This window comes from Protopterus annectens, chromosome 8.part1, assembly GCF_019279795.1.
Source record: "Protopterus annectens isolate FY-2018-M chromosome 8.part1, PAN1.0, whole genome shotgun sequence".
Classification (NCBI taxonomy): Eukaryota; Metazoa; Chordata; order Ceratodontiformes; family Protopteridae; genus Protopterus; species Protopterus annectens.
In genome coordinates this window covers 309,988,079-310,003,869 of record NC_056742.1, presented here as the reverse complement: position 1 = coordinate 310,003,869, position 15,791 = coordinate 309,988,079, and the positions used below count along the sequence as shown (strand labels likewise).

At 44.3% G+C, this 15,791-nt stretch overlaps 1 protein-coding gene across 1 annotated transcript in view; it reads left to right on the top strand.

The window, feature by feature from the left end:
• The window catches only part of LOC122810122 (casein kinase II subunit alpha'), a 1,273,718-nt gene that overhangs the window by 101,071 nt on the left and 1,156,856 nt on the right, over nucleotides 1-15,791 (top strand). Inside the window, exon 3 of the mRNA XM_044081598.1 lies at nucleotides 2,185-2,268. Coding sequence (XP_043937533.1) covers nucleotides 2,185-2,268 — 84 coding nt within the window. The remainder of the gene's footprint in view (nucleotides 1-2,184; nucleotides 2,269-15,791) is intronic.

Here is a 15,791-nt window from a genome sequence, read left to right as displayed (position 1 = left end):
GTCAAGGCTTTGCTGTTAATGCAGCCCTTTTGATCCTACCAGATGATCTGGCTGGATTGTTGAGGGTTAAGGTTGATAGAAAGTTATCCACTTAACAGGCTTGTGTCTCCAAGTCAAAGTTATTTTTAGTTTGGGAGAAGTGGTAGTTTTACAATAAGCCTGTCTTTCCTTTGGCACTTATTTGGTTTGGGCCTTTATTACTTGCTCTGTTTGTGTATGTTGGCTCTTTCTGGCCAGTGACCCTGTGTAATGCAGGAAGGCCAGATTATTGCCCAAAACCAACTTGTGATCAGGTAACTGCTGAAAGGAATGCTGCAACTCCCTTTTCCTTTGAAGAACCTATCCTTTGCTTGGAATCGGAATTTCATGATCAGCAGGCTTTCATGTCTGTCTTTTAAGGTCAGTGGAACAGAACACACTGTGATAATCACTTATGGCTTCCATATCTCCCCTTTTGTGAAAGGAACCATGTCTGGTCTTTAACAAGTGTTGAGTATCCCTAAAGATGAAAGGGGTTCCTGAATTGTGCTTGAACCAGGCCACCCATTTCCTTGTTTTGTTTACTGGGGCAGAAATCAGTGAAGAAAGAGCCCTTGTCGCTGTGGATTTGCATTTCAAGTTCAGTTTCCTTGTCTACAGGGAAAGGCTCACTGTTGCTGAATGGATTGCTAAATGGTTTGCCATCTGCCCTATCATTTGCACTCTAAGTGCTGCCATCAAGGGCTTCATCACCTTGAAGAACGGATGCTTTCAGTGCTCGTTTCAAAAAGTAGTTCCATTGTAGATGTTTGCTTTGCAGCCACATGGTCTTTTATGCACATTTTCAGCAAGCTTCGCTCTTATTTTAAGCTCGGGTTGGACTGCCTTTAACATGAATATTTTGGGGAGTCATTTGAACCTTTGTTCTTGCCCTGCTGTCTGGCTAATTCTGCCCTGTTATCTCTTTGTAGGGGGGGTTCAATGGGGACATGGAACCCAGCAAAGAAAGTTTTTGATGTTATGGTTTCTCTTAGCTGTAGCAGTCACTTGTAATATAATTTGATATTTGTAGGTCTCTTCTTGTTCCCCTGGGTGTAGATCCCTCCAAAAATCTAGCTTCACATATTAGAACTGCTGTAAGGTGAGCACTTTTTGGTGGGGTAGGTGTCAACATTGGTATTTAAGTTTCAGAAAGTGTGCATGCTAGTAGTTGAGTTGATATGGTGATCTCGAGGGCTATTTATCTAGTACGTGATTTTGTTCCATGTGTTTACATGGAGCTCACTTGCTCCTGAGCATGGGATCTTCTGAGAAAATGAATTGATTAGCAGTGAGGAAGAACCCAGCAATTGTGCAGTCAGCAATCAACTTTATACAGAATTGAGATGTTAAACGTACTTTTTGTTTTCATGTTCAGTGGAACTTGTATGCATTATATTTTATTAGCTTACCTTGCCTTGTCCACTAGTCCTTCGCTCATCTGATCTGTTTGTTCCTGTGTTGTCTGACCATTGCTGCACTGCCAACTTGTGTGAGAGGCTTAGGTGAGCTGTCATTTTGGTGTGGCACATCTTTATTTTTTTGTTTTGCCCTACAACAGAGTCCCACCCCTTTGTCCATTGTACAGTGAAATCTGTGAAAATGAGCTGTGAGCCGTCTTGCTGCTGCTGTTTGGGATTGAGTTGGAGTCTCCAGGGTCATGTTCTCTGTGTGATTGTTGAGCCAGCAGTATTGCCAGCTGTTTCCTACTTCTCCGGCTGATTCCTCAGAGACCGGATCTGCTAGTCATTTGTGTTTCGTGGGTCATGTTTAAAGTTGCATTCTGCTGTGCTATAGAGCCAAGGACATGCTCAGAAGAACTGAGCACTTGCCTGTGCAGATTATCTTTAGTAGACAGCCCTCGTCAGGAGGCGAGCTTGTAGTGCTTTGTTGGCTCTTGTAATGTTGCTACTAAAGAAACATTGCTGGATTCATTCTTTTGCAGGTGGGAAATCCCAGAATGCCCTGACTGCAAAGATGACTTTTCACTCTAGGGTTTTGTTTGCCAAACTGTATTTTGTCCACAGGCTAGTACAGGTGATGAGAAGTTTTAAGACTCTTCATTTCACATTGTGCATTACTCCTTGTATGAAATAACTGTACTTACAAAATGTTGCTTGTAATTCATGTTGCGTATGGTAAATGATTTGTTTGCTCTGTTTGCAGGCATTGGATTACTGTCATAGTATGGGTATTATGCACAGGGATGTGAAGCCACATAACGTGATGATCGATCACCAGCAGAAGAAGGTACTTTTTCATGTGATCATTTGGTCTCCTAACTGAAAGGCTTGTCTGCAGTTTTGAGCATTGATATAGAATTGGTAGAATCCGTTGCTAGTTGACTGAAAAGCAGTCAATATCAGTTCCTTTTATAGTATTGTCCTCTTGGACTGCCAGTATGCTTTAGGCAGTGAAGTCAAGCAGCAGAAAAATGTATTGGTAATGGCAGACTTGTGTGACAGTTAGTGTTACTTTACATCACTTGGTTTTTCAATTAGTTTTAGTTGAAGTGCTTATGTCCATGTGGGATTTTTGTTTACACCATTTCCTTCCCACAAAACAAAAATCAATCCCATAGATGAACTGACGATCCTCTAGGTTGCTGAGAGATGTGCATGTGTCCTGTGAGACAGAGTAGCATTCTATTTTGCGTTATGCCAGTTGATTGCTGGGAAGGGATAGGCTTCAGCTGTTGCACGCTCCTAAGTTGGAAGATCAGTATCTGAGAATAAATGTAGGAATACATTGTAATGCCCCCCCTTTTTTTTGCTTGTGACCGTGAAATTTGCATCATGGTATAGATAAAACCAACATAAAGAACTTCTCTTGTCTGTGGCTTGTTTTCAGCTATCTTAATTGCTGCATGTTTTGGTAAAATCTTGCACTGTGACATCCACACTTGTACCAGTGCAATAGTGAACAGTACATTGGGCATTAAGATACCCTAGATGGGAGAAAGGGTGTTCCTTTCCTAACACTTTATCCAAAGCTGAGGACTTTTTTCATGCTTGAGCCAGTACTTCCTAAGGATAAGCTCATTACCTTTGTGTTTGGGTGGGGGTTACTGTTGATTTTCCATACGGAGTTATGAGCATGTGCTACTGTGCTTGTCCTTGTGGCAGTTTCCCAGGCCTATGACCTCTTATGCCCGCTTTCATGCTTTCTTGATTATACAAAAGTGTTTAGAGTTGTGTGGAAAGTTAGCATAACCATACTTTTCTCCTTTTCTTCATTCTCAGCTGAAAGAGGAAACTTGCTTATTGCAGTTAGTGCTCCTTTCCACTGGGTTGTGATTCAAAAGATTATTGATCAAGTAGATGAAAAGAATAGATTATAAGGGTAAGCAAGAATGGCAGTAAAATACATTTTGGAAAACTGGACTCCTGTACCAGGAGCTCTGGCATGAATGAAGTTAGAGATTTAAAATCATTAAAGGACGTCCTAGTAAAACCTGTGAAGTGCATCTGTAGGGCGCATTGTGAGTTTTCTGAGTTACTAGAAGATTGGAAATTGACTGTTAAACCAATATACAGACATGAATGACAGCAGTAATTGTAAGCTAAAAGTTCATTATCAGACACTTGAAGGTGGGAAGGCCCTAGTTTTGAGCAGTTTCCTTGCAGTCTTGAAGAAAAACTTTTGTTTGAACAATGATCAGCATGTATACATAAAACACAGATTCTGTTGCTACTGTCAGCAAACTACTGAAGCAATGTGGTAATGACTATTAAAATGAATTTCCATGCTTCCTGCGCAAGTCATAAGGCATAATGGTAACGTATGGACGTACACCAAACTGAACTACTTTTGCTGCCAGTCTGAATGCCGTTTACATAAGTCGGTCTGGGTGCTCTTCTGCTGTGCTGATTACCAAGATGTTTTTCAGATAAGTGCCCCATTGGGGTTTCATTTTATTTTTACTGTTTGGGTCTGTTCATATCATCCAGAAAGGGAAAATAGCGTGGGAGGCTGATTCCCCATAAAGATCTTCATGACCAGTGTCTTTTGTTTTTCTTCGATGTTTCCCACTGTCATACACAGTGCTCTGTCTGCCAGGTGTTTATGCCTAATGTGATGCCTGTGCACTGGCCCAGCAATCAAGGAGCCTCAATCATCACCACTAACACCAGTGACAGGCGTCCATATATGGAAAGGATAATAAATATACACGCAGGTACAATTTCCCTTAAGAGTGCACTGCGATCAGTCAATCTGGGGCTGGTTTCTCCCTTTCTCTCCAGATCCCCAGTAAAACTCCCCACTGGCACAGCTGTAGGGTCCAGATCTCAGCCTAGTGGGCAAGCTAAAACCTCCAGCACTCTTTGTCCAACCAGTACTTCGTGTCCCTGCCCAAGTAAATGACACACACTTTGATGTAAGAGGTTATACAACCACACAGACACTTTTGGGGAAGGCTGGCACAGGTTCTCCAGCTGTGCCTCTTTTACCCAGACTGTACGGTAGAAATCACTGCCACCACCCAGCTAATGTTTATCAGCTACTCAGAGGCCCTTATGAAAGTGTGTCCAATTAATACTGTGCAATATTATCCAAATCGTAAGTGCAACTGAACAGTCCAGACTTATTTGGAGTTACGTGGTGCAGTATCACTACATGCAATGTACTCTTAGAGCTTAAATTATCTCTACACAAAACAGCCACAGTTGAAAGGTTTAAAAATATTTAATGATAAATAATAACACAAGACAATACTTCTTACTACACAGTGCTAGTTAAGAGTTCAGAGATCACAGAGAAATACTTAAAATAATACAGTAGAAAAGTTCTGACATCACAGAAAAACAAACTTGTCTAATCTTTCTATTTCCTAACTATAGCTAAGAGAAAACGCCATTCTAAAATCCTACTTGCATATAGAGAAGGCAGAGTGGTGAGTTGGATGTTCTCAAGACAGATGCTCTCATTCTTTCTGTCCTTAAATTGATAACACAGTGCCACTGATTTATTTCCGATTACATCATTTCTTTCTGGTTCCCAGGCTAACAGACTCTGAGGTTAATAGCTCTTTTGATCTTGTAGCTGGTCAGGAACCAGAGCAATAAATGAAATTATAGATGCCAGTTCTAGCCATTAACTCTGGCCTCAAAACAATAGGCAGAATGCCTTTATCTAGACATCTTGGCTTAGAGTTTTGACATCAAAGAATTGACTTGTCAGCTTTGTTACAGCAGAGTGCACTGTTACATTTTTGTAGTTCCACATTTAACGCTATTTTTTTTCCATTTAAGAGGACAAGCCTGTGGCTTATATTAATATTTTCAAATGACAGAATTATCTACAAAATTCTGTCTGGCTAGGCTGGCAGCCTTCAACTATCTTCACACCTAAGACACTACATAGTCTGCTGTTTTCCTTGTCCATATATCTTTAGAGTGAACTACTTAAAGCTGCTGGCTCAGGGCGTTATGGCAGAATCCTGCCATCCTTGGAGCCAGATGTCTGCCAGGAAAAAGGCCAAAAATCAGACCTGCTCCAGCTGCTGTCCAGCCTCCCCCCAAATGTCTATCTGGAGGCTAGTGAAAGCCCTGAAGACCATCTGGTTCTTGTTTTGAATTCCTCTGCCATAACCCTGTTGGAAGTCGGAATGGATCCAGATTCTCGTAAGTCCTCAGAGGCTTTACCAACATTTGTATTTGACATTTTGGGGGGACGGGATTTTGGCTGATGTCTGAGGGGGATTCCTCAGATTTTAGTGAGGGAGGAGATTCCTACCACCATTAGAGTCATATCAAGGGTCTGACCTGAGAGTTTTTCAGCTTGTTGTCCCACAGGAAAAGAAATGGAAGACTAAACATATTTCCCCTATTGTAAAGGATCTCCAAAGTGAATGGTAGGATTTTACTCTGTATTTATTTAATGTTTTGATGGCCCTGAAGCTTACCTCTCCCCTCCCCCCCGTCTTCCTCTCCTGTTAAAAGACCTAGAGAATTGGATTCATCAGATGGGGATTTGGACTTTAGGAAAGAATCCCAAACATACCCCCCCCCCCCCATCTACGTCTTGGAGAAAGAGGATTGTTCATGTCCTTACACCACCTTGGAAGAGTTGTCCTTTAGGGATACAGTTGCGTACATGATGGACTAGTTTAAGTAGGATTGTTCTAAGAGCTCTGATTCTTTATTTTTAAGAATAAGGGTGATGTGCACAGCTGTAGTAACTGTAGAGGGATTAAATTATTCAGTCACAGCATGAAGTTATGGGAACGAGTACTGGAAGCTAGGATGTACATCGTGTTACCCTGCTGCAGTCATCACACTTGGGTTATCCTGTCATCAGGCGGCCCCACAGTCGGCCTGAATTCCAAAGTCTTGGTCCGGCGTCGGTTGCTGTCACTTCTTCCCTGACGTCAGTGCGCCAGGGGTATATAAGAGGCATCCGACGCCATTTTCTTCAGTCTTTCTTGCCGCGCGGTGCCTGAAGCAGAAGCAGTTCGCAAGTGCCGGTCGGCCGACACTGAGATTTTTTAATCTAATTTCAGTCTGAAGTCTTCAAAGCTAAGTACCCCATTGGGGAACCTTTTCTTGCCTCAGTCCGATGTCAGAAATAGTTAGCAATTGTATTTCTTGTGGGAAGCAAATACCTCATAAGGACTTTCATTCTTATTGTATACCTTGCCTAGGCCCAGACCACGACGTTACTGGTGGTCGGTTTTGTGCTAGGTTCAATAAGCTGGTCGCTTTTGTGCTAGGTTCAATTAACTATAAAACGACGCTTTGATTTCGCACGACACTACTTCGGTAGGAAATTTAATTACACTATGCCGACTGAGCAACCGACTACCGGCGTGCATAAAAAACGCAAAGATAAAGACAGCTTAGATCCAAGCCAGACTCCGAGGCCTCGGCTGGGCTGGTCGCCGGTTCTCCGGTTTTCAGTGAGGCGCCTACGCAGCCCCTGGCGACCGCAGAATTGGAACCCCAGACCGCTTCGGATTCTCAAGCAGAGAGTTCTAGGCCGACGCAGCCATTTTCTTTAGGCCCTACTGACAACATTGCAGAAGGAGAAGCCGGTGCTGTGGAAACGGTGTCTTCAGACTACTCTCACCATAAAATCTTATGCTAAGCTTAAGACTCCTCTCAAACCAAAAAAGACTGCAGTTCAGTCTCCATTTCAAGGCCCCATGCCTAAGAAACAGATGCTTAAAATGGCTGAAGATTTGATTTCTTTAATCAGGCCCCCCCCCCCCCCAGACAAAAGGCCTAGACAGGAGGGAGGATTATGCCTCCTCTGATCAAGTGTCTATTTCCTCAGGCTCCACTGAGGAACAGGACTACTCCTTTCCCCCTTATGAAGATTCTGATGCTGAAGATTCCATTCCCTCAGCTTCTCCCCCTGAAGACTATTCCTTTGGGGAAACCTTGCATACCATGAGGGAACATTTCCACTGGGAAGGTCAGGACTACTACGACTCAAAGAAAAGGCTCCGAGAGTTTCTCTTACTCCCCCAGCACAGACCACTTGCTATCCCTCCAGTTTTAGACATTGTGGATGATGTTTACTTAGAATCTAGTCTAAATCCAGATTCTCTGCCTCCTGCTCCAGCCAAACCAGATAGATATTATAGAGTGCCTGACTCGCACAAATTCCTTTACAAAAGCCCTGTTCCTGACCCAGAGACAGTCTCCCAGGGTCCCAAAGGGGCTAAGGCTTCTGTGGCTAAAAATCCTGTACCCTCTGAAAGGGACTCCAGGGCAGTAGATAGGTGGGTGAAGAAGGTTTACACCTCAGCTACTCTAGCTATGAGAGCACTAAATTGTCAATTTCACATGCTGAAATACCAGCAATTCCTAATGCCTCAAATAAAACAAAAGATGAGCACGCATCCTCAACAGTCGGAATTCAGGGAAATGCAGGATCTGTTGCATGCAGCTGAACAGGTGGGCAAACATACTTTACAATGTGGTTTTGATTCCTTGGAAGCTTCTTGTAGAGCAGCTGTTACTAGGTCTGTTATACGTAGGCATGCTTGGTTAAAGGAACAAACTCTGCCTGATCATGTCAAAGCCAAGTTACTAGATGCACCCTTACAGCAGGATGTCTTATTTGGGGTTAAAGCAGAAGAGGTTTTAAAGAAAATGGAGGATAAGGCAAAATCTATGCAGACGGTCAAAGATTTCTTACAGGTACAACCCCCACGCTTCAGCAGAAATTGGCCAACAAAAAATTGGTCCTTTCCAGCTTCTGATAGACCACAGAGGGGTAAATACAGATGCCCAAGGGGCAGAGGACAAGCACAAATCCCTTACAAACCTCGCCAATGGGGCACTGCAACACAGAAGGGAGGAGAAGACAGGTCCCAAACTACTAGAAGACAAACACAATGACTTACACCTCGAACTGCCAAGCAAAACTCTCTTGGTAGCTCCCTTGGGAGGAACATTATCACTTTTTTCAGACAAACTGGTGTATTGTCACAAAGGACAAATGGGTCCTAGACATTATCTCACAAGGATACAGATTCCATTTCCACACCTTGCCAAGGATAACAGGTATGCCAAACCTGCCACAAAATCAATGGGCAGAGGCTCAAAAACAAATTACAGCTCTCATGGACAATGAGAGCCATTCAACTGGTACCTACACACTAGCAAGGCCAAGGATTTTACTCAAGGCTCTTTCTAGTCCCCAGAAAGGACAATGCTTGGAGACCCATTCTGGACCTTTCAATTCTAAACACCTGCTTGCAAGTACCCAAATTCAAGATGCTAACACTACAGCAGCTTCTTCCCATGTTGGGCAAGAAAGCTTGGCTAGTAACGTTGGACCTCAAGGAGGCATATCTGCATGTCCCTATCAGACAGAATTGCAGAAGATACCTCAGTTTCATTGCAGGTTCAACCCATTACCAATTCTCTGCACTGCCCTTTGGCTTATCTACTGCGCCCAGGGTCTTCAGAAAATGCCTGGCACCAGTAATTGCATACTGGAGACAGAGAGGAATTCAGATATACCCATACCTGGACGACTGCCTCATCCAAGCAGAAAGCAAGGACATTCGCTTAGAACATCTGACCTTTGTAAAACACCTTCTAAGTTGCCTAGGGTACACAGTAAACGAAAAGAAATCAAAACTAGTGCCCTCACTAAATGGCATTCCTGGGTGCCAGCTTGAATACAACGGCCCAGATGGCTTATCTGATGCCAGACAAACTACAACTAACTCTCAATACTTCAGAATAATGGCAACAAAGACCCAACTCCCTGCAAGAAAAATTCTGCAGGCCTTGGGCTTCATGGCATCTTGCATACTACTAATACCATTTGCAAAACTGCATATGAGGAAATTACAATGGTACCTGAAAAGCGTATGGACTCGACACAGCCACAGCTTGGAAACAATGATACCTCTCATTCCCTGCCTTCAACAGGAGTTTCTATGGTGGTCACAGGCATGTCCCCTCAACAAGGGTCATCCTTTCACCTTACCCCCAGCCAGGCAAACTATGACAACAGATGCATCGGACTATGCCTGGGGGGCACACATGGCAGGACGGTGCGTTCAAGGCATATGGACTGCAGATCAAAGGAATCTGCACATCAAAAAGAAATGCTAGCTGTACAGAATGCTCTGACAGCCTTCAAGGACCTCTTACATCCAGGACAGCTTATAAGGACAGACAACACCACGGTAATGTGGTACATAAACAAGGGGGTACACACTCCTACCCTCTATGCAGGCAAGCAATGACCTTGTGGAACACAGCACTGACCTGCCAAGTTCAATTACAAGCTCTGTTCCTGCCAGGAAAAAAGAACACATTGGCAGACGACCTAAGCAGAAATATCATGGATCCCCACTAGTGGAAACTGGATCCACAAGTATTTGCAATAACTCAAAAATGGGGCCGCCCAGACATAGACCTGTTTGCCAGCCCCCAAAACTGTCAGCTATCAAAATTTTGCACAAGGACATTTCACCAAGCTTGAAAAGTGGACGAACTCTCATTCAGTTGGAAAATGCTGACAGTATATGCCTTTCCTCCATTGCCCCTTCTCACAAAGGTGCTGCTGAAATTCAGGATGGAGAGACCCCGAATGATACTCATTGCCCCAGACTGGCCACGCCAGCACTGGTACCCACTACTAAGGAACATGGCCCAGGGCCCACCATGGATTTTTACCACAAATTCCTCATCTGCTCAGACAGCAAGGCAGTCAGATTCTACAGTCAGCTCAAAACCTTAAATTTGGCTGCATGGCAAATCACCTAAGCAACCAGTCAGTTCCTCTTTCACAAGCTGTTATGGCTGTCATTCTGGAGGCCAGGAGGCCCAGCACCAGGAAAGCCTAATCAGACAAATGGAAAAGATTTTGCGCCTGGAACCAAGCTAAAGGCCAAAATACCCTTCAGCCGGACATACCGCAGATTCTACAATATTTAACTGAGATGTTACACAAAGGACTTTCTTTTTCATCTATTAAAATCCACGCCTCAGCTATTTCAGCTCACTACAACACGGATCCCCCCTTATTTTCACATCCACTTCTAAGGCAGTATCTCAGAGGGGCCAAAAACATTGGGCCTCCCAGGAGAGCGCCAACACCAACTTGGGACCTCAATTTTGTTGTGGAAAAACTTACGCTGCCACCTTTTGAGCCAGCTTTCTCAGCTGACTTAAAGTTTATATCATGGAAGACTGCCCTGCTGTTAGCAATTACTTCAGCCAGAAGAGTCTCAGAGCTACAGGCACTAATGGCAGTAGAGCCTTTCCTCATTTTTCATCAAGACAGAGTTTCTCTACGAACTAACCCCTCCTTTATGCCAAAGGTGGTATCCAGTGTGGCTCTAAATCAAACCAACCATTTACTCACCTTCTTTCCAAATCCACAGAACAAAGGAGAAAGACTTCTGCATTCCTTGGACATTCACAGGCAACTACATTACTACTTGGATAAAACTAAGGTTTTCAGAAAATCTGTCCAACTTTGTGTATCCTATGCTACAGCATCACAAGGAAAGCCCATCTCAAAACAGACCATTTCAAAATGGATAGGACATTGCATACGTTTTTGCTACACCCATCATGGAAAACCAGTTCCTGCTAGCATAAGGCTCCATTCCACCAGGGCAGCAGGTACATCTACAGCCTTCCTCAGGGGGGTGCCAACCAAGGATATTCTGGAGGCTGCAACTTAGAGTTCAGTACACACCTTCACCAAGCACTATCACTTACTTTACTCTAAGACTAAAGCTGGCTTCGCCACTGCAGTTTTGCAGGGCCTTCTAGCCTCCTCTAACCTTGTTTGACTCCACCTCTCATCCTTAGCTTTGGGATTCTACCCAGGTGTGATGACTGCAGCAGGGTAACACGATGAACATAGTACAGATGTTCTTCGTCTTCCCTTGCTGCAGTCCTGACAATTGGGTATAGTCCGCGTCCCAGTCGGCCCGAATACCAGAGTATAAGGCTGACGTCGGTCATGGCGCCTTAGACTGACGTCAGTACGCCAGGGTACTAATGCGCATGACCGACGTCATTTCCTCAGTCTTTTTTGCCGCATGGTCCGATGCAGAAGCAATTTTGCGAGTGCAGGTTGGCGTTCTGAGATTTTCCGAAACCGGAGTTTCAGACCGAATACAGAGTTGGCTAAGTAACCCCGTTGGGGAACATTTTGGTTTTTCTTGCCTCAGTATTTAACCGGATGTCAGAAAAAGTGAATAACTGTATTTCTTGTGGGAAGCAGATACCGCATAGGGATTATCATACATTGTGTATACCTTGTTTAGGGCCTGAGCACGACGTTGTTGGTTGCCGCTCTTGTGCTAGATTTAACAAGCGCACTATTAAGAGGAGGCTTGATTGTGCTAGGTTAGTGTTTGGGAAGCGTTGCAATTATACTATGCCGGCGGAGGGGTGGGCGCCTGCTTCATCTAGGAAGCGCGAGGACAAAACAGTGAAGTCTAGGGGTGAGGAACCGGCAGTCCCGGACGTCGGTCCTTTAGAAGGCTCAGGGGAGCCAGAGGTTTTGCCAGGAGTTTCTATGGAGTCTCAGGCAGATACTTTACTGTTACAGGATGTGCCCTCTCAGGAGGTAGGCCAGGCTGAGGGGGCTTCTCAGGTAACTGTTCTTCCCTCTCTTCCCAAGGTAGTTAGGGCCTCTCCTTCTGTTGCCAAAGCTTCTTTTAGAGGAAGGCCAAGTTCAGCTTCTGTAGGGGCTTCTCCTAGCATTTCGGCTCTGTGCCTAAGAAACATATGCTTAAAATGGCAGAAGATTTGATTACTCTGATTAGAGGTTCTATGCCCCCACCTGATAAGAGGCCTAGGGTGGAACAGGAGTTTGATAGTTTTGAACAGTGTTCACAGGCTTCAGAGTCTTCTGTGGAAGACTTGCCAGAGTTTCCTACTTATTCTGATTCTGATGTGGATGATTCCACTCCTTCAGCTTCTCCTCCTGAGGATTTTTCATTTTCAGAGACTCTTCACTCCATGAGGGAGCACTTTAAATGGGAAGGCCAAGATTACTCTGACTCCAGAAAAGGCTTAGGGAATTCTTGTTTTGCCCCAGCATAGGCCCTTAGCTATTCCTCCTGTGTTGAATGTGGTGGAGGATGTTTTTGCAGAGGCTTCTCTGAACCCTGATTCCTTGCCTCCTGCTCCTGTTAAGCCTGATAGGTATTATAGGGTGCCCGAAGCTCATAAGTATTTGTTTAAGAGTCCCAGGGCGGACCCAGAAACTGTTTCTCAGGGGCCTAAAGGTGTTAAAGCTTCTGTGGTTAAAAATCCTGTACCCTCTGATAAAGAGGCAAGGGCTTTGGATAGGTGGGGTAAGAAAGTATATACTTCTTCCACTCTAGCCATGAGGGCGTTGAATTGTCAATTTCATATGCTGAAATATCAGAATTTTCTCCTTTCACAATTGAAATCTAAGGTGGATGCTTTGGCGGAAGGTATTGAGTGTAAAGAATTGCTGGATTTGGTTCATGTGTCTGAACAAGTGGGTAAGCATTCTTTGCAGTGTGGTTTTGATGCTGTTCAGGCCTCCTCGAGGGTGGCTGCTACTAGTTCTGTTCTTCGCAGACATGCATGGTTGAAGGATCAGAATTTAGCTGAGCATGTTAAGACCAGGATTTTGGATGCTCCTTTACAGTCTGATGTGTTGTTTGGACCGCCTGTGGAAGCAGTTTTAAAGAAAATGGAGGACAAAGCTAAGTCTATGCAGACTGTTAAAGATCTTTTGCAGGTGCAGCCTCCGAAGTTTAGTAGAAATTGGCCTGCTAAGGGGTGGACATATCCTGCTTATGGTTCCCAGTCTAGGGGTAGGTCTAGACGTGGTAGGGGCAGGGCTCAAGGTTCGTTTAGGCCTAGATCAGACAGTTCACCTGCTCAGACTTCTGGTGAGGGCAGGGGTCAGTCCTTTCGTAAGCAGAACCAATGACCTGCCTTTTCAGCTGCCAGTGGACTCTCGTCTGGCAGCTCCTTTGGGAGGAAGATTGTCTCTTTTCACAGAAAATTGGGATTTAATCACTCAAGACAGATGGGTGCTGGATATCATTCATCACGGGTACAGATTTTATTTCCACACAATGCCCCCTTTCAAAGGCATGCCAGATGTTCCTCCTCCACAAAGAAAAGAGGCTCACAAGCAAGTTTCTCAGTTACTCCAGATAGGGGCTATTCAGCCAGTCCCTGTGTCAGAAAGGGGCTTAGGATTTTATTCTCGCCTGTTCCTAGTACCAAAGAAGGGGAACACGTGGAGACCAATTTTGGATTTATCTATCCTCAACACTTATCTGGACATTCCCAAGTTCAAGATGTTGACGTTACAGCAACTGTTACCTCTGCTGGGCAAGGATCACTGGATGGTAACTTTGGATCTCAAGGAAGCTTACCTTCATGTGCCCATAAGGCTAAGTTGCAGAAAGTATCTGCGTTTCGAACTGGAGATTTTCATTATCAGTTCTCTGCATTGCCCTTTGGCTTATCTACTGCCCAGAGTATTCACAAAGGTTCTGGCTCCAGTGATAGCTTACTTCAGGCTTCAAGGCATTCAAATTTATCCTTACTTGGACGACTGCCTGATTCTGGCTCAAGAAAAGGAACACCTTCTACAGCATCTGGAATATGTCATAGCAGTGCTAAGATGCCTAGGGTATTCTGTGAACGAAATAAAGTCCAGTCTAGTACCCTCTCAAGACATGTGCTTTCTGGGTGTGAGACTGAATACAGCAGCCCAGATGGCCTTTTTAACCCCGGACAAACAAAAGAGTCTGTCACTTTACTTCCATCAACTATCTCATCAGTCCGTGCTGACTGCAAGGACAGTCCTTCAAGCATTAGGGTTCATGGCATCTTGTATTCTGGTGCTTCCCAATGCCAAACTGCATATGAGGAAGCTGCAATGGTATCTCAAAATGTATGGACACAGCACTGCCAAGATTTGGACACTGTCATTCAAATAATACCTTGCCTTCAAAAGGAATTCTTGTGGTGGGCTCAGGAATGTCACCTAAACAAGGGACTCTCTGTGACCCGGCCAGAGGCGAGTCAGATTTTAACGACAGATGCCTCGGACACTGCTTGGGGAGCTCATCTAAATGGAAAGTGGATACAAGACAAGTGGCCTGCCAGACTACAGCATCTACATATCAACATGAAGGAGATGTTAGCAGTCCAGTTTGCATTGATGGCGTTCAAGGAGTTACTTCTTCCAGGGCAGGTGTTGATTCTGACAGACAACACAACTGTCATGTGGTACATCAACAAGCAAGGGGAACACATTCTTATCCTCTATGCAGGCAAGCAATGATTTTATGGGAGACTGCGTTAAGCCTGCAACTGACTCTTCAGGCAAGGTTTCTGCCAGGAGCACAGAACTCCCTAGCAGATGTATTAAGCAGACAAATCATGGATCCCCACGAGTGGAAACTGGATCTTCATGTATTTCAGAAATTGACAGTGTCATGGGGAACTCCAGACATAGATCTGTTCGCTTCTCCACTAAACCACCAGCTGCCAAAGTATTGCACAAAGGGGTTTCATCACACAGCTTGGAAAGTGGATGCTCTGTCTTTCAGTTGGAAAAACCTTCATGTCTATGCCTTTCCACCTCTACCTCTTCTTCTAAAGGTATTACTAAAGGTCAGACAGGACAGGCCAAGGATGATTTTGATAGCTCCAGATTGGCCTCGGCAACACTGGTACCCACTTCTAAGGAGTCTTGTAAAGAAGCCTCCATGGCCTTTACCTCTGATTCCTCATCTGTTATCTCAGAAGGACGGTCATCTGCTCAATGTCAAGCTTCAATCTCTTCATCTCACAGCTTGGCATATTCTGTGTTGAAGCATGGTAGGTCTCAGCTTCCTCAACAAGTTTTAAATGTGATTATGGAAGCTAGAAGGCCTAGTACTAGGAGAGTGTACGCAGAAAAATGGAAGAGATTTTTATTTTGGAGTACAGCAAAGAATTTGGAGATTTCAGAGCCTAATTTGAGTGTGGCTCTTCAATATCTTACTGAATTATTGGACAAAGGTTTGTCTTTCTCTTCCATAAAGATTCATGCTGCAGCAATTTCAGCTCACTATGATTGTGACCCACCTTTGTTTTCGCATCCTTTGTTCAAGCAGTTTCTTAGAGGGGCAAAGAATATAAGACCCCCACGTAGAGCTCCTACTCCTGCTTGGGATCTCAATTTTGTGTTGGAAAAACTTACTCTACATCCTTTTGAGCCTGCAGCTACTGCTGAATTGAAATATTTGTCATGGAAGACTGCTTTTCTGTTGGCTATTACTTCTGCAAGAAGGGTGTCTG